The sequence below is a fragment of the Plectropomus leopardus genome, chromosome 18 (assembly GCF_008729295.1).
Source record: "Plectropomus leopardus isolate mb chromosome 18, YSFRI_Pleo_2.0, whole genome shotgun sequence".
NCBI lineage: Eukaryota > Metazoa > Chordata > Actinopteri > Perciformes > Serranidae > Plectropomus > Plectropomus leopardus.
The window spans coordinates 25,003,619-25,025,215 of NC_056480.1; the positions used below are offsets into that span (position 1 = coordinate 25,003,619).

The window sequence follows — 21,597 nt, forward strand, 5'->3', positions numbered from 1 at the left end:
CTGCATATACAGTACAGATACATGGACAAATAAGCAAATGACAAGTGCATGCAACACAAAGAGGAAAACGTGGACCATACCTCTTCTGCCACAACCAGGCAGACCTCATGCAGCTTGGACTTGAGTATCTCTGGATGGTGTTGTGTCAGAGCTCGAATGGATTTTAGTCCATTGAGTTTCTTCTCCCTGTTTAGATGACAAAAATCAACTGTTAGTCATTGTTTCAGGGACAACAGACTGTTGTGATCTTGCTGGCTTTAATAGTTAACATTAATGTCGACACTTCTTAGTGTTGACATCTTACCAATCGTCTGAGTCAAGCTGCTTGAAGCAGAGAGACAGGCTCTCTGAAGGGTTGGCCAGAGGCTGTAGGTTCTCCTGCTCTTTGATGCCCTTTTGGGGACGGACTTTTGCCCCTCGACGAGGTCCTTTCTTTTTGGGTATGGCAGCTTTAGGTGGTGGAGCAGGAACCTTAGGAGTGTCATCCAGGGTGCCACGTTGAGGGCCTTTTTTGTTGGGTGGGGCAGCATTAGGTGGAGGAGCTGGAACCATGGATGTCTCTTTCAGGGTCCGGCGTTGATGTCCTCTTTTGTTGGGCAGGGAAGCTTTAGGTGGAGGTGCTGGCACCTTGGGTGCTTGAGATGAAGGACGGTTAATGAGTTGGAACTTCTCCAGTGTCTCATAAAGTTCCTCCACTTTGGTTGTAGCTGTCTGGAGCTTGCATCCATCAGCCACCTCCTTGTCTGTTCAAATTGATAACAAAAGTCATGATTAGTTAAATAATTTCCAATCTAATTACATCTTTAAATATTTCCATTCAAGTGCCCATAAAGAGAGTCGTCACTCATAGTAATGACATACCTGCTCCCCCAAATTTGAGAGACGTCACTGGGAGACGGGATGGTCTCCTGGTTGCTTCTGGAGGAGGAGTTGGGGTGAAATATCTGATGTGAGGAATGTCCCTCAGCTCAGTGGGAGTGGTGGCATCTGTAGAGCCAATACTGGAATCAGGACTCAGGCTCCTGTCTTGGCCGGTTAGCTTAGCCAGTCTACAAGCAAATACTGCCATCTGACTGCCCAGTTGAAGCTTTGCATCAAAGAAGGGGTCGTCTTCCAAGAACGCCTGGTTGGCATTTGACGTTTTACCCCTGTTACTCTCCTCCAAAATGGGCCTCAGCCTCCTTCCTCTTGAAGAGGATTCAGGTCTCCTTCTGGGAGAAGCTGGGGGCTGAGGTGAGGGCAGGGTATCCTGCTGGGTGGAGAATCCTAGTCTTTGTAGGACAGCATCGCTGTGGGCTTTCTGTGAGGCGCACAGCCTCTCTGCATTTTGAAGAAGTGCAGCCCTTTCAGCTCTCTCAAAGTCCAGAATCCTGGACTGACTGCTGGAGCCACGTTCTCCACTGTAGCTCTCTGGTGGCTGTGAAAACACAAAATTGAGTCAATAGGGGATATTCACAAAGTTGAATCTGTTATATATATATATATATATAATATATATATATATATATATATATATATATATATATATATATATATATATATATATATATATATATATATATATATTGCAACTGTGACATTACAGTCTATTTCAACTGCTTTATTTCCGTTTCTGTTTTATTTCATTTTTAGCCTTAACTGTAATCTTTAATCTTTAAAGATATATAGTTAAACACTCTGGTCCAGCCTATCTGACATTTCTGCTGTGCTTATTTTATGTATTTTGTTGCATTGTGATAATCTTTGATAAAACAAATCTACCAGCACAGAAGCAAAGCAATAAAACTGCTGTGGGCAGGGCAACAGCAATACATATTAGACACCTAAAAAAACTATGTCAGTGTTAGTGTACACTATATTTGAATATTTTTCTCTACTTTACACCAGCAACTCCAGGGGTTTTCTACCCAGAAGTTACTTTAAATAAACATTGTGATTCAATTCAAAGTGTCTTTTACTCAACAAATATGATACAGTGTTTTGCATTGCATTGCATTGCGTCACTGTACTATACAATACTGTAAACAGTGTTGGGAATGTTACTTTTGAAGTTTAATAGGTTAAAATTACTAGTTACTCTTAAATCTTTATTTAACATATCAACACAAAATTTAAAAGTAATATTGTAACATTTGAGGCTTTCTAATTTGATAATTTCTTTAGTGTGTAGCATAAATATGCTACCAATTTTCAGTGTCATTTAGCCTGGGCATATTTTTACATGACACAAAAACTAAACCTTAATTTATCTACCTATTTATATTGCAAGTGAAGAAGGATAGAGTTGTTTACTTACATGTCCGTCTTCATCAAAGCTCGGATCTCTTTTCCACCATTTCATTAAGGTGTTAAGTTTTTCACAAAAATCCATGACTATCAGAAAAGTGCAACTGATTAGTCACAAAACAACGGAGCCAAACTGTTCTCTGTCAAAGTCGAAGTATCTCGAATGCTCTCAAAGTCTTTCGAAGTCTCTCGAAGTGGAAGATCACCTGTCTAACTGGAACTATAGCCCTCTCTCTGATGTACCCAAGAACACATTCCATTGAACATTCCAATGACATCACCAGTGGCATCACATACTAATTCAACATTCTGTGACTTGTTTGTTTTTGAACAATTATTTAAAGCATGATCAAAAACACCTTAATCAATGTCCTTAATTTATGTGAAAGCTAGTTTTCTTTTGGACAGTCAAATACAAGGAAAGGGCCAATCCTCGTACAAACAGTCTCAACTTTTCACCGAACTCTCACATCTGCATATATTCTCTCAAATAAACTCTCACTTTCTCTACACAGCTTGATACATCCATCTACTAATACTAAAAAAAAGTAAGGTGTTAACTACATGGCCTGTAAGCCTGATTTTAGATTACTTGCAATAATAATTCGCCAGGACCCTACAGCCCATCTCTAACCAAGCCAGTAGACAGGATGCACAATAGAAACTTACTCTGCCTGAGCCAACTGACTTCCTGTTGGCTTTTCACACACATAGATGGCTTGAAGTAATTCATTGATATGACTCTTCAGTACTTTCTCAAATTTTGTTGGATTGTGGATCAAATCTTGATAATACAAAACAGGATTACCAACTTTGGCTGTAGCGAGATTCTGACGCCACGGGCTTAATCACCTGGCCCAGACATGTGATGGGGGTCTGGAGGGATAGAAAGTAAAAGTAGAAAATGATACACTTCCTAGGACAGCTTTAAATGCATTTAAATGTGTATGCATTGTAGGGAGATGCCACCACAGTAATGGTGACTGAATTACTACTGGTTCTTCCCCGATTTGTCTATATTTTAGGTGGGCCTGCATGTATACAGTAGGTAGATGGGAAGTACCAGTGGTGGAAGAAGTTATTCTAATCTTTTACTTAAGTTTATTTTGTAACACCACCGAGTAGAGCAAAAGAAAACTTCACATATCTATTTTCAACAGGTGCATAGGAGAGGGGCGAGCAGAACACAGCTAAGAGTAAAAAACGCCTGCACACTGTCTAACTTGCAAAAATATATTTTTTTAATGCATGTTGTGGTACCAGACCTTCATCAGGCAAACCCTGATGAATGTTCGATGAAGGGTCTAGTGCTGAAACATTGCACAATAATGATTATTAGAGTTTTTGCCTATATACCACAGTGTAAAAATACTTGGCTCCAAGGCCTGCTTTCAGAATTTTAATTAAGTAAAAGTATCCAAAGTATCAGTGTACCCAAAGTAAAAGTACTTGTCATGCAGAATGGCCCATATGCAGGGAGAAAAATAAATGGGAAGGTTAAATGTGTCTGCATGAGATAGTTGGGGAGATCGGTACATTTGATGTGTCATTTTTTCAGTGTAAACTGGAGGTGATATTTCAACAGTTGTAATATCTGTCAACATTATGCAAATAAATGTTAGCCACAAGGGCTAAATCTTAATTGTTGCTTTGCAACACATCAGCTGCTCCAGGACCTCCTTATAGACTTGTCTCGATCTGATTGGCTATTGTAAAAGTACTGACATGCTCATAAACATCCAGATTTTATATCTTGACAATAAACATGTTTGATATTATCAGAGCAGCTCCAATGAAGCTTTTTACAGTTCTGGAGGTTTAAGAATGGATTTGTAAATCTCTCACATTACCAGATAATGTGGGCCAAACATCAGCACCGACCAAGATCCCAGATCAGATTTTTCCTCTGATTGTCAGGAGGGTCATATTGACCCAAAACTCCTTTAGTCCATTCTGGCTTTTTATTATCTGTCTTTGTACTTTATGGAGATTAGTGCAGGCAGAGAAACATCAGATCTGACTGGTATTTCCATTTTTTAATGGAGGGCCTGGATGCCGTGTGGGTAGGCTACAGTATTTCTTGGCTTTGGGGTCATTTTTTGGGCACATGTGTGGTCTCAGCTTAGTTTGGTACAACAAGACTTTAATCCTGGATGTGACACTTGACATTACCTCGGGCGATGAACACCATCGCTCTTGTAAATAAATAACATACCCGCAATATAGGAGAGGGGGGTGCTTGGACCCGAGGGTGTTTGTTCAGTCTTGATGAATAATTTAACTCTTGCCAAACCACACAAAGCAGCCGGCTTTGGAAAAATATTCTGTAGGGAAGATGAAGATGAGCATAGACCACTGTGCTGTGATCTATTAAGGTAGAATTATGTAAATGCATAAATATGTCGTTCACCAAAACATATTTTTAGTATCACTGATTCAGCTTTTTCTTGTGCAGAACTTAGGTGAGCATTATACTAAGAGATCTTAGAGTATTTAAGTGTTTTTTAAATTAAGTCTGGTTTTAGTAGAAGTCGGTGAACTAATTTTCCAGTCATTGCTCTTCCCTGAATACATATTTCTTTACAGAAGCAAACTGCTTTTCCCTGCTGGAAAGATGGTTGTTTCATAAGACTAGGCTGTTAATGCAGTAAAAAGATGAAAATACTTTTGAAACTGCAATACCCAACCAGACAAACAAAGAAAAAGTGCTGTGGCATTTGCTTTTGCTCAAGAGGTAGAAAACCTACAGCTACCAGAATGGACCACTCCACGCTCGACCAACACTGTTAGGTACATAATGTGAGCCTGGCCTCTTTGTTTCCATGGGAATATAGTGGCCAGCTGGTAACAAATGATCGTGTGCCATTTGTGTTTTGTACTCATGTCCTGTTACATGTTTCTTTTACTATGCCTCCACCTAGAAATTGCTCCTCGGGGATAAATAGTATTTTTAGTTGAATATAAAGGTTTTTTTCCCTGTTTAATGTTAATGTGAACTAAATGGTTGTAGGTAAAAAAAAAAAAAAAAAAAAAAAGATCAGAAGTTGTTGCCTCTGGCTCAGGCAATTAGTGGTGGGCTCCCATCATTAGTTTATCCACAATGGAAACAATCATTACTTGAAGAGCTATAATAAATATTTTAACTTTTTGTAAACACACATAAATTACCAAAGCTAAATGCTGACTATAAATAATACTAATAAGCAACTCAACTTCCTTAAATCTGAGTCAAGTCATTTGAACCTCTATGAACTTATTTTTAAAGTTTCAAATGACACGTAACTATTATGTCATTCTCAATTTCATTTTACTGCGGAAACTTTTATCTTTAAGTGGTTGTCCCATTTCCTGTTGCAGGATGGCCATCCAGGTTGACAAGTTTGACTTTGAGAGTCTGCCACAGCCGGACCAGGAGACAGCTCGCTTCACAAACCCCAAACAGCTGGAGGAGGAGCGACAGCATGCCCAGGGCTGCCAGATCAACAGCAAGCTGGGCATCTGTTGGAGCATCATATCCTTCCTGTTGCTGCATGTGTGGTAGAGTTATATAACAGAAACCAGCCTTAGCCAGGCATTGCTTGAAAGACAGTAGCCAAAGATGGTAATAGTGTACATTCATAATTGAGTGTCCTTAGTCTTTGTTGAACCAATTAACAGATCATAATCCCCCCCAAAAAGTTAGCCAACAAAATTATGCACTGTGTTTGTTGAATGTTGTTGTTTGTTGACAGTCAGATCAGTGATACAGGGCATCTGGATCCTACATCTGGAGGCCCTCTGGCTAGCAGGGAACTTGTTCGCCTGCACTGACAGATGGGAAAGCGTATGGCAAAGCTCTTGCTGCTGTGACACTGTGAAGTGATGTCTTAGTGTGTGTATGCGTGGGTGTGTAACTGTGCCACATACTTGCATCAATGCACTACATTTTCCCATAAGTCCTGATCTGTGGGCAAGCTTTGTGGTCCATCAAAGGTAATCTCTGACAGCACGCTACCCTCTGCGGCTTGCTTTCTCTTGGGGAGACAACTCTTTGTCTCTAGTCCTTTGTACTCTGTTGTCTTGCGTGTCATGTACATGTTCATGGTCACCATCCCCTGCCTTGAGGGAAAAAAGAATGTAGAGGCATAGATTGTAACATATATGCAAGCTGGATTCGTATTTGCATCCTGAAGGGTTGTTAGGAGAGACCCTACACTGTGTCATAAAACTTTTTCTCTCTCTCTCTCACCTATTGGCAAATATACATAGGCGCACAAAAATGGAAAACTTGTAGTTTTAGAAACAGTGAGACGCATTCAGTTATATGATAGGTATCATCACCAACAGTTTCACTGGGTTATCCATGTATCTTATCTTTTCCCACTTCTTAGGATGTGTCTTAAGTAATGGGGATAAAACCTTGGAAGCCATGACACTTACAATTCTAAACTGAGTCTTATACAGGGTTTTTTAACCAAATAGTCTCAGAATTAAGGAATATCTGAAATTAAACTAAAAGACTGAATCAATGTTATAAAATGTTATAACTAGTTGTAAGTATGTCTTCTTAATATTGTTTCAAAGGAACTTATTCTTGCCCATGTTTCACTACTTTTACGAACTTTGAATATTCGATAAATGTAAACACTAGAGAGCAGTGTCCTTGTTTGAGATTTTTTTTGGGGGGTATTTGAAGAAAGGACACATTTTTTTACTGCAAGGCCATGAATCAATGTCAGAAAAGAGACATGCCAAAGTGGAAAAGGTGATTAGAAACAATAGGGTTCTTATAAGATGATTTTGTAAAATGGGCTACATGTCTTAAAATGGTTGGATTTTGTGAAAATAATCTGAGTTAAAGTCCACTTTCTATTAATTTTACAGAGCTTCAAATGCCATCTCACACACAGAGGCTTATGTCTACATATGTGGACGACAATGTGCTATTCGATTAGTGACATCCAGGGTTTGCTTGCAATCTGATTGAAGGGTTGTGCACTACGTGTAGCTGACTAAAGGGTTTACTTTGACTAGTGAGTGACTTTCAACACTGAAGACTCCACTCTGATATTCTGGAAGCACCTCCTCAGGATGAGGGACTACTTAGATTACACAGCTAAGGCTGACATACCAGAATTTTAACCAGTTAAAATGCAGATAAAGTCCATAAGTGCCATAAAAGGCGTCTGGGTTCCTGGAAGAGTTTCTGCTGTTGAAAAGAGCTGCAGTCATCATGCATACAGTGCTTTGTATCAGCCCATAAATCATCAGTTTGCAGTTGTCGCGCACATATTCAGAGATTTAAGAACCGCCTGTCAGATTTTTGGTGAGCATGGTGTACAATTAATGATGAATCCAATCTCTGAGCTTCTGAAGTTGCCATTATATTTTCCCTTTTTTATGAAGGCGTAAACACCTCCATCATTATGTGCATTGTTTTATGTACAAGTAATTTGGCAGTGTGTAGGCAGGGATGAAGAAAGAAAATGACATACAAATATATTCCCAGCAGCAAGTCTGATAGTACTTCCACTGTAGAAAAACTGAGCCTGAAACAGTCTGTTTGATCATTTTATGCAATTTAGAACATGTGTTATGAGTGCAATTTGTGAATATAAACATGTTCCTTTTGAAGATGAACAGCATTTAGACAGGCTCGAGCAAGTTAACGTCATTAACAGAGAGATCCTGTAGCTGCTCAGTAGACAGTAAAAGAGCTACTGTGATTTTTCTTGGCTGTAGGGAAAAAAACAAACAAAAAGAAACATTTAGGAGCTGAGCAGCCATAAATACATAACTTAGAACTTTCAAAAATTGAACCAGAAATGAACAGTGTGACATTTGAAGCCCCTTGATCAAATTATAGACTTTATAAAATAATAAATGTTGCAATCACGTTTGGTTTGTTGCCTCCTGTTTTGAAGCCTTAGGTTATACTTGGGCCATATTTGATCTTCCAGAGCCAGAAATGACCATAATTGGACTAAAGGGAGGCAATAATACTAATAAAAGCCGCTAGTTTTGTTGGAACAATTCATTTACAGCAATGGTTAAGTGTGATGATAGGATAGGAAAGGACACCATACGATATGATACGATACGATACAACATACCTTATTGTCACTGTAGGAAAATTTGTCTTGGACTCAGATGCTAATGCTAACACTTATTTGTTTTCAAGCAAAAAATAAAACAATTTTAAAACTTGTACTTATCAAAACATCTGACTCCCTTCTAGTACAATCAAACACTGAACAAGACTTAAGGAGGCCAAAGTTTTACAATTAACTTCTATGAACAGAAACACTAAGATAGTACCAGCTGTGGCTATGTCTATAAACTGTAAATCTGGGTTAATGCCATGGTAACGTTACTAACCAACGCTAGGTTAGTGACTTCTTAAGGGACGGCATCTACCCGTCGCACAAAGTAACCACACCATTTTTATTGCATAACATTAGGCCTCAATTACATTTAAATGGGTGAGTTGTATAAAAATCCGCCCCCTGTACAGTTGTCACAAATTAGTAAATTAGCTATAGAGACCAAAATAGCCTGCAAATGTGTTAATTTCTGCTGTAAAGTTGGCCATATAAAACCAGGAACTTTGGGCATTGACTTGTTTACAAGTAGCTATTCAAGAAACTGCAGTTTTTGGCACTTTCATGTTGGCTTAATTTTTCTGCTCTGGAGGTTTCTGTGTGTTTAAAAAACAAATAATTTGCTGGAATATCTCAAACATAGCTTATCTTAACTCACTCATTCATTCAGTGTGAAAAGACCAACACCAAAATTGTCACATGATGTTATCCAGCTGAATCTTGATGCTATCATTTCCTGCACAGGGAGAGTTCTCTGTGTGTAAGGATAGTGACTCAGCTGTCTCACATCCTTGGACTAGCACAATGTAAATTCTGCTTCAGGGTGGATTTTCCCCTTTTACAACATGAAAGAATGAGAGTAATAAAAGATTTGATTGCGGTGCGTGTCACACTTCGAAGCGCTCACTTGGCCCTGAGCAAAAAAAAACAGTCACTTTAATTTACGAGTTCTCTACAAGATTATTCCTGTGTTGTTTATGGTGTTTGGTTGTAGGGATTCAGTCATAGGGAAAGATTCTGCCATATACAGTAGAGCCACTGAGAAAAATTCAAAGAAATAAAGGAGGACATCTATAATGCGTGTCTTCCCCTTGAGGAGGTCATTGCCAAGTTCATGAATCATCCCTAGAATACAGTGTGGAAGTTAATTTGTGTTTCAGTAGCTCTCTTAACCAGCACTAATATCCACTTCAAAGTTAGTTATTATTGTAACTCCTTGTAAAGCTGTCTCAGCCAGCATAGTACATCTAGATTACAGTTTGTCTAGGATATTGCGGCCAGCCAGAAGTGACAGCGTGTTACTTCAAATATAGATTGACTTCAGTGGACACTGATATGCTGTAGGATTTGTTTTAAAATTGCATAGATCACCTTCAAGGCACTGTTCTCAGCAGTACTCCTCAGGCAGCACTATTTTTTTGTTCTAAGGGTAATCTCAACTGTCAAGGCTTGCCGTTTCTTGAACCACCTGCCCACTCTTTATGCTTTACTATATGCATTATGACTGAAAAGTTGCTAATATAGCTTAAAAGTAAGCACCAAATTGCTAACATTGATCACAAAAAATAGCTAAAAAATATTAAAGCCAGTCCGTCAGCCCATAGCAGGAATGCACCAACACGCCAAGCAACACTTTGGAGGTATTTCATAAAGCTGTAAAGACGTTTTGAATTAGTGTAAGCAAAAATTATCTATTTTCTTTTGCCAGGAAGAACTATGGTGCGAGACGTAAAAGAATTCTGGGCAACAAACGGAAAAGTGCCAAACTCTGAATGATTGTTGACAATAAGTTTAGTGGGTGGACAAGCATGCTAATCATCAACACATTGTTTCCATTACTGCTCACTGCTATAGCAGTTTTAAAGGAATGGACTTGACGCTTGCTGCCTACAAATATAAGTGATACACTGCACCTGGAAGTTGGACTGAGCGCTCCCTTTTTTTGGAGTGCTTTTTTGGAGACTTTGATACTGTTTCACACAACAAGTGATGTTTACCAAGTTTATTTTTTAGTCGGTCTCATCAAATGAACAGTTACGCTTTTCGCACGGCTCATTATGATCCATGTCCACATGTATTGACTGAAAATCAGACCTAAGACCCCTTTTTTCCCATAATGCTGTACTTAAATTGTGCTTATAAGGCAGATAAATGCTCCGAGCGCCTGAATTGGTATAGTGAGACCAATTTATCATCAGTTTTTGTCAAAAATACAGAAGCCCTTAGAGGTGAGGTGAAAACCAAAGAAACTGCAGGTAATGTTGGTCAAAACTTTAAAGTTATAGACTTTAAATAAATTGTCTCGTATGGGATGTTATGTCTGCCGATGAAAAACACCCACGTTTGATGGCTAAAAACCACTCACACGGTAGTTTGCAGTGGTCTGCAGCTTGGCAGGCATCTCTTTTAGGTGTCTACTATGGACAGCAGAGCTATCCATGGTGCTGAAACAGCAGCTAAGCAAAACTTGGCTTGGATGCTGGTATTTGAGATGCATGCTCTAGGCTAATTATATAGCATATATGGGCTAATATTTTATAAAGGTGCTGTATTGTTAACGTTAGTGCAGAAAACATAAATCAGTCTCTCTTTCTCTTTCACTTTCTGAGTAGACTGCGTATGTGAGTGTGTGGGAACACTGACAGGCAGGTGGTTCTTAGCTGTATGACAACCTGCCAGGCCACTGTCCAGTTCCACTATGTTTTACTGTGGACCTTTGTGTCATAAATTAATAAATATGTTTGTTAGTTAACTGACCCTTTTGTTTATGCTGCATTTGGCTGAACTTTCAGTGCTTTTTCTATCGTGCACTAAGTGCTTCATTCTGCACAGCTTTCTCACTCTCAAAAAGGCCCTATTAAGCCAACAATGTATCTCCTGTGTGAGAGATGTTATCTCCTACATATTGTACATAGGAGATAATATCCATCAATGGCTACATTTTTTTTGCCTTGCCTCTTAGGGCTTTCACACAAAGCAAAAGTTTATGAGGGTTGTTTCCTTCATGGGTAACATAGTAGGCTATGTATTTCTAATAATATGAAGTTACATATGGTTGGGGAAAAAAAAACTACAGTTTACCCCCTCTCTTTGAGGTTATGCTTAACCCTTAGAAACCTGATTCATCATCACTTTTCTTGTGCTGAGTTCAAATACCTTTCACAAATACTAAAACCGTTGAACCCTGAACAATTCGGTTTGATTCTTTCGAACACATGGGGGGAAAAGGCAGTAAGCAACTTGGCAAGAAATGTTCTGCAATTCACAAGATATTAATTATTGAGAAAAAAAAAATGTTTTTTTAAAAAGCTGAAGAAAATGTTTAAAACTAAACAGCATCCATAATTATCATAATTACCTATTTAAAAAAAATCCGGAATTATTATAGTATTTTAAGGATGTTTTTTTGAGACATTTCCTTTGTTTTTCCTTTTTTTTTTTTTTTTTTTAAACATTTCCCATTTTTGTTTGTCTGTTTGTTTGCTAATTTTCTGGTATTATTATATTTTTTTTTTTGACTAATTTCTTGCTCACGTTTGGGTCATTTCTTCTTAAGTTGCTCATTGCCTTCTTTCTATGCTTTTCAAATAAATCAAGATAACTTGCCCAGATTTCAAAGGGTTAAGCACAGTGGTTCCTTGAGCTGTTTGCTAACATCAGCATGTTATCATGCTTGCGATGCCATCTTAGTTTGGTGCTTAGTACTTGGCAAATGGAAATATGACTTGCTGAATTGCATAGATGAAAAGTTTGGGGATCACCAAAGTCATTAGAATGTAATTCATGCAAAAGTTGCCAAGACAATTCATTAGCCACCGTTTGCCCTAATGTGCAGTACGATATTGTGTTAACATATCTATCTTATAAGAAATAGTCACATAATGTTATCACTATGTGGCTAATATTTAGCACACTAACAGATGAAACATTTTCAATCTTTTGAATTGTGTTTGAACTGACAGTCATAGCAGAGTTGGTAGTGTTCTGTGTGTGTCCTCTACTGGTGGAATAATACAATATAGGAATCAAACAGTGGCTGCTCTTTGCGCAGTGGGTCAGTTTGTGTAATGAGCATCCTCGTGTTATGTAACATGGCCATTTGAAAGCGCGAGGGTCCACTGAGGATGGAACATCAGATGCTCAGGCTGCTGATTATCATGCTACAGTACCATTCTGATGAAGACATGCTGCAGCTGTTAGGTGCTTCTGTTACCCAACACTGCAACCTTTAGGTAGACATGCTACACGTCCATGCTTAAAGTGATCAAAGACACTACTTTGTTCGCCATTGTTCATTCTAATAAGATGCAGGTGCATGTTGTGACATGTGATTCATTATGAGTCAGACTTTTGGGTTTGGAAACGATCCAGCCGGCACAGTAGGCATCTTTTGGCGCAGCGTGTTTTGTCTGTAGATGGCTCCTCTCTCTCTCTCTCTCTCTCTCTCTCTTTCTGTCTGCCTCTGCATACTGTACTCTCCCTCAAAGGTTAATAGACACAGGTTTGGTGCTCTGAGCGCTGCTTGTCTCACCCATTATTCCAAATGTCAGCTGTGTAAATGATCAGCTGTGTCCTTATCATCGCGCATTATCTGGGTAATTGCTCTCTGACAGCCACATTTGTTTTGATGCAGCGTATGTATAGCCTACCCTACGATCGGTTTAATGCTGTCATCATAGTCAGGTTACTGACACATGCTCTACACGGACCTCTGACATCTAATGAATGCATTACACCATTACAAAGCAGTTCATTTGTAGGGAGATTTATTTCCCTGTTTTGAATATTGTGTTGATACTTGTAAGCCAAATGAATGCTATGTTTCTTTGTAGTTGTAATTAATTATAGCTGACCAGTCTTGCACATTTCTTTATCTATGTCTTGATGACTAATTTGCAGCTATTTCTTTATTTATTTATTGGTGTTTGAATGTTTTAGGAGTGTGCATCCACACATTCAGTATATAGTGCATAAGCAGCTAAAGCATCTTTTACACACAAAGTCAATTTGGCCCTTTAATCTCCCTGTAGAAGAGTGTAGGAAGTTCTGCGAATAAAATTAGGAAATAAGTAACTGTGATGCAAGTAGTGAACTTAATTGACTTGGCTGTGGGGAAAGCGGGGATGTCTCCTCCGCTGATGTTCAACTTGACTTGATTTTTTAATAAATGTGATAATTCTGATAAAAAGAAAAAAAAACAGGTTATTTCTGCAATATTTCTGGATTCAGTACATCATCAGAATTGCCAAACCCGTACTGTCAGGGAGAAAAAGTACACAAGATGACCACCGTACAGGCTCATTAATATTATCTGCAAGTATCATAGAATGGGGTTAAAATGTCAAATGCTCATTGCCCGATGATTGCCTCTGCAATTCACACAAATTTAATGGTAACTCTAATGTGCATTTTCAGAACAAAATGCAGTGTGGTTACTCAGAGCTGAAACTCATCACTTGAGAAAGTAAACCAGAACAATCAGGAAAAAAGAAGAAAAAAAACATGATTCAAAGGGGAAAATATGTAATGGTTTCTCTGAAATAATGTGTAGAAAGTAAGGACGGCAGAAAAAAACAAGAGGAGGAATACTTAGTTAAGTTGTATATAATAAAAGCAGTTGAAGTGTCATTTTTTATACTTTGTATGATTTTTTTAGAAAACAAAACCGGTTCATGTTAGCTGTTGTTAGCTGGTGGCCGGAGCTTACAGCTCACGGATGTTGCGTTGAGTTACATTATGATGCTTTCAAGCTCTATTTGATAAAAATAGTATTGGATAAAGGTACATTAAAATGTTCTCATGATGTGTTCAAATGTAATCGCGTAAAAGAGGGATACATTTGTTGATATTTTCACAGCAATGCAAAATGGATAATAAAAAGGGAATCGTGATAAATTAGAAGGAGTAAGCATATTTGTTTGAAGCATGATATATTTTTCTTTTAAAATGTGAAAGGTTATATTAAAGGTTATTTCATTAATTTGCATGATTGAATTTGTGCTTGTTCAAAGACAGTGTGATGAAAGGCACATTCCTTTATAATGAAGATTTTTTTTTTGGCACAAAAGGGGGAATGAATAACAACAAAAAGTAAATATACACACAAAAAATGAACTATCAAGCAAATTGTTTTTCAAAATGCTGGTATTGGCCCAAAGTTCACAAGCAGTGTATGCGTCTAATATCGTATTTATTTATTTATGATTTGGAATACTGTTTTTATTAGTACTGGTGAACTAAAGTAGTAAAACTGACTTTCAAACTCTAATCCTGAGTTTTAAGTTGTTTCCTCTGCAGTTTTAGTCCTTTATAATCACAATACATGTTGCAAGTAACTCATGTATATATGCATACAGCAGAGCTTCTCATGTTGATTAACACTTGAAATGCACCAAGCCTCTCTCTCATGTTGCCCTTAACCCTTGCCCACCCGTCCCTGCGGCGCCGTGGAGAGGCCAGCGTGGAAGGAGTCCTCAACCAGCTGGTCCTGGAGCACCTACAGCTTGCTCCTTTGCAGTGGGGTGAGTCTCTCATGTGTGACCCTGCGCGCGCGCGCGCGTGTGTGTGTGTGTGTGTGCATGAGATTATGAGCTGCGATCACACACTTACACCACCGTCATGATTGAAAGCTTGTGAACTCCACATGCAATTTTTGCAGATCTGTTCCCATGAAATCCTTATTGAATGAACACTTGCAAATATGAAATTAGAGTGAGTGTTTCTGATGGTGTTGCTGTGACTGTTGTGTGTCACATATATTATTCTTTAAATTAGAACTCCCATTATGTTTTCCATACGTTTACCTGCCAATCACAGTTATCTGTGTGGTTTCATTGCCGTCACTTTACCTGTCAGCACATAAACCCCCAGAACTGGTCTCAAGCCATGTTTTTTATTTGCATTCATAATGGGCTACAGGCTATTTTGGAGAAGTGTAGACAGCAGCTTGGGAAATGCGTGAATCACCCGGGACGCGCAGAATTTGTAGGAGCACTCTTCGGTCGCACCATCTGTGATCATCCTCTGAAATCACTTTTGATTTACTGCGGGTGTTTGTTTTCTGAGATTCCTGCTCCCTCTTTGGGCACTGCCAGCATTTTGATTAGTCAGCTGGGGCTGTTCTGCTTTCGCAAAGAGAATGCAATCTGCAAAATGAAGCCACGCAGCAGATCAAGCATGGAAATGTAGGAATCTATTGAGACAGAGATAAAGGTGGGGAGAAGGGATCAAGGCAGGTACTTCACTGGATTCTCTGCTTTTTTTTTTTTTTTATAGATTTTTGGCATTTGAGATGCACCTCTTCTGTGAGGAAAGCTGTTGTGAAGATGTCTGAGATAACTGTCTTTGGATTGATATTCCACATTATGTGTGTTATCTACACAGTCGCAGAGGTTGTTATTGTCTGTGTGTGCGCCTGTATCGGTCCACAGCGGATCTCACACACCTTTCAGGGCGCCTACCAATGAGTGTATGTAAAAATGGACAATGCATCCCCACTTCCTCCTATGTCACAAAGATAAAGCCAACATATTCAGGATACGGCCACTGCCACCTTGTTCTGAACACTTGAACACTGAACACTTGAAATCAGTGTGATAAGAACTACTTAAAAAAAAAAAAAAAACAGGAACCAGTTTTGGAAAAAAAAAAATTGAAGTGTACTTTGATCTTTTTTTTTTTCTCATGTCTGACCTGCTATAATGGAGGGGGCGATTAGGGGCGATCAAGATGTTTTGGCTTCACTTCAGGGGAGCATGTCTTTCCATCTATTTATTTTATTTTTTAAATTCTACTTTTTCTATGCATTATTAACCCTTTGAGACTTTAATAATTTCCTTTCACAAGCAGCCTTTTTAAATCTTTGTACCCAAAGCACGTTGGTCTGTCTTTATCAGGTCACTTCCTTCCTCACTTCCTGCTTTTTAAAAAAATTTTCTAGGTAATTTTTTTAACTTTCCTTTTTGGAGCTAATTGTTTGGTATTTTCTTGTACTTTTTTTTGCTGCTGTGTGCCATTTTGGGGGGTCAGTTCTTCTCAAGTTGCTCATTGCCCGTTTTCCATGTTTTTGAAATTGTGCCAATTTGCTGAGCTTTCAAAGCATTAAGTATGGAGTTAGATTTGTTTTTTCATGTCAAGAGAGTATAAGAAAAACTACTAGCCCCTGTTCGGTTTTCTAATACAAAGTCCAAATTATAAAAGTGGAGTGTTTTTTTATGGCTTTTGAATGAGGCAGCGAAAATGTTTACTACTGTGTGGGCCCTAAGTGCCTTAATACTTAAGACGAAATCTAGACATTTGAGACCAAATTAGTTTGGTGGCAATAACTTTGAATTGCATATATACATATAGAATAAAATATATATATATTTATATATATACACTTTTTATTATTATTTTTTTGTGCACATTTATGACTGTGTGCTGAAGGATCTCTCGTAGTTGTGGTTGTTCACAAATGATAAAAACAACCTGATTTATTGTCTGTTTTATACTGTCATTGAATGTTGACTCACCCAGAGTAGTGGCCGCAAGTCATCAGCAAAATCATGTAATGAAAGCATAAAGCAAAAGTCATATCTCGCAATCATATTAGCTATAAACAACAAGCCTTACCAGCTGTTGCAGACCACATATTGCCCGTCATTGTGGCACCAAAACTCACATTCAAAGAAAAGTTTGGCCTTATTTGATTAATTCTATACCTAATATGTTAGAACCCACTAAATTAGACATGATATGAATTAGTCCCCATTTTCATTATCTTTACCATAACCTTGCCTCTAAGGGGGCCAGGTAGAACAACTCCACCAGGACTTCTCCTCATTTATTCATTTCTGTAAAGGTAGTTTTGCAGTTCCAGTCTAGGCCTTTGCAGGCTTGCTGATTATGAGCCAGATAATTTGCCTCAGCCCATTAGGATGCCTTCATCAGGGTTGCCAAGACTATCACAGGCTCAATTACGGGTATAGTTCAAGCATTTCCCCTGTGTCTAAAATCGTTAGTCCAGCGGTTGCTTTAAATGCCTTTGTGTCTCTGTAAGCCTCACACTTGCACAGATACTGTAGATGAATATAACTTGCCTGTTAAAAAAATGATTGTAGTTGTGTTTAATGGCTGTGCTAATGTCCAAAGCTTTGTGTTGTTTCCCTACTAATGATCGAGACTGTACAATATTGCTTTTTTTATTTCTGTTCAATAACATAGTATAAGATGCCAGAAAATACTACTTTAACTGCTAATCATTCATTTTTTCCACCCGTTGCCCCTCTGACAATCAAGTCACTTTACCTTTTCATAAGAAAGTACAAGCTGTTTGAATTTTTTGCAGATCTCATGGTGATTTTATCCTCAATAATACCCATTTTGATACACTCAAACATTTCTCTTCTATCCTCCAGAAAGCGATAGAATTATTCAAATGAAAACCTTTAACTCCCAGGTAAAACTAAATTACTGACATTTGACCAAAGCCTTTTACTAAACAAGCACTGCCTTATTTGTGCTGTTTCAGTCTCATTGGTAGAGACTTTTTAATAATTTTTCAACCCTTTTAATTTTAAAAACATAGCTGCCATTGCGCTTTATTTGCACCCTATGGATTATTTAACCTATTGTGATCATAAGACTTAAAAATCACGTTTTGAAAATTGTATCCATGAGCAGTACACAATTACATGTTGTCATATTGCATTTATTTGATTGAGGTAGATGCCAGTGTATGTATACTGCACAGGCCCACTTGTGTTGTTGGCTCTGTTGATGGCTCTTTGGCTAATCCAGGAATGCTTCACACCTCTCCACGACTGGCATCCAGCTGCCAAATATATAGCAAATTTCTTGAGGACCATCAGCCTGTGGAAGAAAATTGTAATTGCTTCCAATGTGGCTTTCAATCAGAGCACTTTAGCACAGGGCGCCCTCCTCGACTTGCGGTTTAAGAAGCATGACAAGCAACTGAGATGACCCGAGCATGGGTCAAGTCAGGATGGGAACAGCTGACCCGAGTGATCGCCCCGGCTATCTGGAAGGCTCTTTGTTGAAGATTAAGAGTAAAATCTAAGTTTTGCTTTGTTTTTGTTTTTAAACCAGATGAGTTTGATATAAAAAAATGCATTTATTCTATACATACAGGATAGTGTATTGTTCCAAATTTCAAAGAAAATGTATTGTGTCCAATTGGCACCCTAAAATCTCATTCATTTGCATCAAAATCTAGTGTAAGTGGTTTGTCTCAGATTTAATGGCATTTGATTGGCATTATTAGAGTTTAAACAAAACCTTTTTAATGTCTCTAAAAGAGTAAATATATGAGATCTGAGAAACACAAAAGGACAATTATAAATTTAAAGGATTTTTGAAGGGGATATTTCGGCAGACATGGATTATAACATAATAAGCATGATTTTCAACAGTGTATAATCACCTGAAAATAAGAATTGTGTTTTCGCTACCCTAGAATGAATTGTTAATATCTACAATAGGGAGCAGGTACTCATTTATGGAGATTGCCATGTTTCAACAAACCAAACACCAACTCAAGATTTAGTCATCTCTGTTTTTTTTTTTTACCCTTTGTTAGCAGCTCCTCTGTGATAAGCAGTATTGGAGAAACACTCATTTGTGATTTAAAATGTGTTTATTCAGTGTTTTTATGGGTTTAAATCACCTGATCCATTTGTCTGCTTCAAACAGTGTCAAAGAAATACTGATACGTATCATGAAACTACTTTATTTAGTGGTTGTTCCAGTTTAAATTAGTGTCCATTTGCTTTGAGTAGGAATGCAGAAAATTTAGCTTTCGCCGTGAACCTTGTGAACATCCCAATCAGAAAAAAATGTTAAGAAACTTTATCAGAAAAGCAAGAAAAATTATCAGAAAAAAAGGGGGGATGTTTTAGACCTGACTTTACTGCTTTTTTTCCCACAATTTTGAATATAACTGACTTTTTTTTTTTTTATCATTCAGTTTTGGCTGACTGACACTGATTTCTGTGGTGGAACAAATTAAAAAATATATATATATATTTTTGCTTCACCCGGACTTTAAAATGTTGAGTGTGCACATTCTAAAATACAGCAACTGAATAGCACAACAAATACAAAAAAAATAAGTGTGAGTATTTATTTATAGATGCTGCCTCAGGCAAAGTTACTGTATAAGCAAAGAGACTCGGACATGTTGGCCTGCACTCAGCCAACTGTGTGGCCAGAGAACCCTGATTTCTCCTTTTGAGTTTCTACTATAGAAACGTATAAATATTTGATGACACAGGTTTCAGTAAACGGAGAACACGGAAAGTGCCAGAATCACTTATAAAGCTTTGTGTTTGTTTACAAGCTCATTATAATTATTGAATGGGGAGCAAACAGAGGCCATTAGTAAATGATTGTACCTCGGGGCAGAATTAGTCTGCGAGTCACATCAGCGGAGCCACAATAATGTCCGATCATATATGATGAAACTCACCACGTAATTACAAATGAATAATGCAAGTATTTTTTAATTAGTAACACATCCTTTTGTTTCTGCTGAATTTCAGTTTTGGGGGTTGTGAGAATGGCTGTAATTCACTGAGTGGGCTGGAATGTAAAGCGGATTACTTTTATGTTTATGTGGTAAAAACAAAGATGAGAGGGTGGCTTTTGCTTTTTCTCCCCCCCGTACGCCGTCTAGAGAGCATATTATCTCCTCCAGCACTTTTTTTCTCCTCAGATATATGGACAGCTTGAACATTATTTTCAGCTTGTGTTTGTTTGATTTCACAGAGCAATTCTTCAAAAGGCCTGCTGTTATGCTTTTTTTGAAATATGTACCTCTTTTTCTGAGGGATTAGTAATTCTGAAAGTTTTCTCTTGAGTTTATGTGGTTTTCATTTTGTCTCAGATCCGTAAAGAGAAGTCTGCTAACCTGTGCATGCTGACCGTGGGTTTGATAACGCGATTGAAAAGTGTAGACAGTTTTGCAAACAGTCTAAATGTCACCAGTGCAGCCTCAGAGCTCCTCCATCATTGTTTTTCAGAAGGTTACTGGCTGATTGCTTTAATTGTCTGTGACAAAACTGTATCATGCTTCCAAAAACCATAAGGGGCACTTGTCATCCTTAAAATTGGAGAACTCGGAGGGAAGTTTGAGTGTGTTTGGCTGCGAGAAAAAACACACTAAATTAGGATGTGAATATCAGCTCTCATTTTTCACAGGAAATATTCTCTCAGCTCCTTTCAAAACAGTTTTTTCTTATTGCCTCTCTAATAAAGTATGCAGTAGACAGTATGTTGTTTAGCAATAGCAGTAAGTCTGATTGACTGTTACCAAAGTGACCAGGAAGGTCTACACTGTAGATTAAATACTCAATTTATGATGTGAACAAACTGAGTCATCCATCAAAAGATAATGCAAACTTGTAATCAGTAAAATATTGATACCTATTTTTTAATCACAGACTGCAGAAAATAATGGTCATAGTCACCATAATGTTACCCATTGGTTTGTGGACTGCTATATTGAGGCCTCAAGTAGGGCATTTAGTCCGCCATCTTAGATTTTTGGAGCCAGAAGTGAGCATGTAGTATGTGTGTTTGTTTGGCTGTAGAGATCAAAATTGTTGTTTTGTACCAGGGTGTAAACATGTTTATTTTTGATATAAACATTAACATGGGGCTCTATGGGGATTGACTCACTTTTGGAGCAAGCCTCTAGTGGCCATTAGTGGAACTGCAGTTTTTGGCACTTCCACGTGGCTTCATTTTTTACATCCCTGGAAGTTGCCGCTTGGAACTACCAGTAATAGCTGCTTTGGCTTTTGCTTTCCTTTGTCTTCTTGCCCTCATCCTCATCACATAAAGTACTGTCATCGAACCTCTGTAGCAAATCATTTGGGAGATGAGCATTTTCACCATGATGTCATTTTGATTTGTTTTTTCCCCAAATGCCTGTTTCTCAAAATTGTGAGATTTTTGGTTATTGTTCCGACATGCATGTGTGTGATGTTAGTGATTTCATGCAAGTGTCTCAGGGCAGAAATCTATCTGAAGTCAGATATGAGTCACTTCGATCATGATGTTGAACAGTCTAGGCAGAAAGATCAAATCTGGGCAAATAATAGAAAATGAGCATTCAGTCCTGTAATTTGATATAGTCAAAGCCAAAGTCAGGAATCACAAGAGGCCCCATGATACAATATTACAGAAATACTGAAGTCAGGATTTGATAATATTGCAATTTTAAGCACTT

The 21,597-nt window shown here is 38.1% G+C and overlaps 1 protein-coding gene across 3 annotated transcripts in view; it reads left to right on the forward strand.

Annotated features, from left to right (window-relative positions):
- Positions 1-21,597, forward strand: part of trappc9 (trafficking protein particle complex subunit 9) — a 250,150-nt gene that overhangs the window by 156,254 nt on the left and 72,299 nt on the right. For all 3 annotated transcript variants that reach the window (XM_042506368.1, XM_042506370.1, XM_042506369.1), the window contains 2 exons: positions 5,644-5,797; positions 14,797-14,887. In XM_042506368.1, the coding sequence (XP_042362302.1) occupies positions 5,644-5,797; positions 14,797-14,887 (245 nt within the window). The remainder of the gene's footprint in view (positions 1-5,643; positions 5,798-14,796; positions 14,888-21,597) is intronic.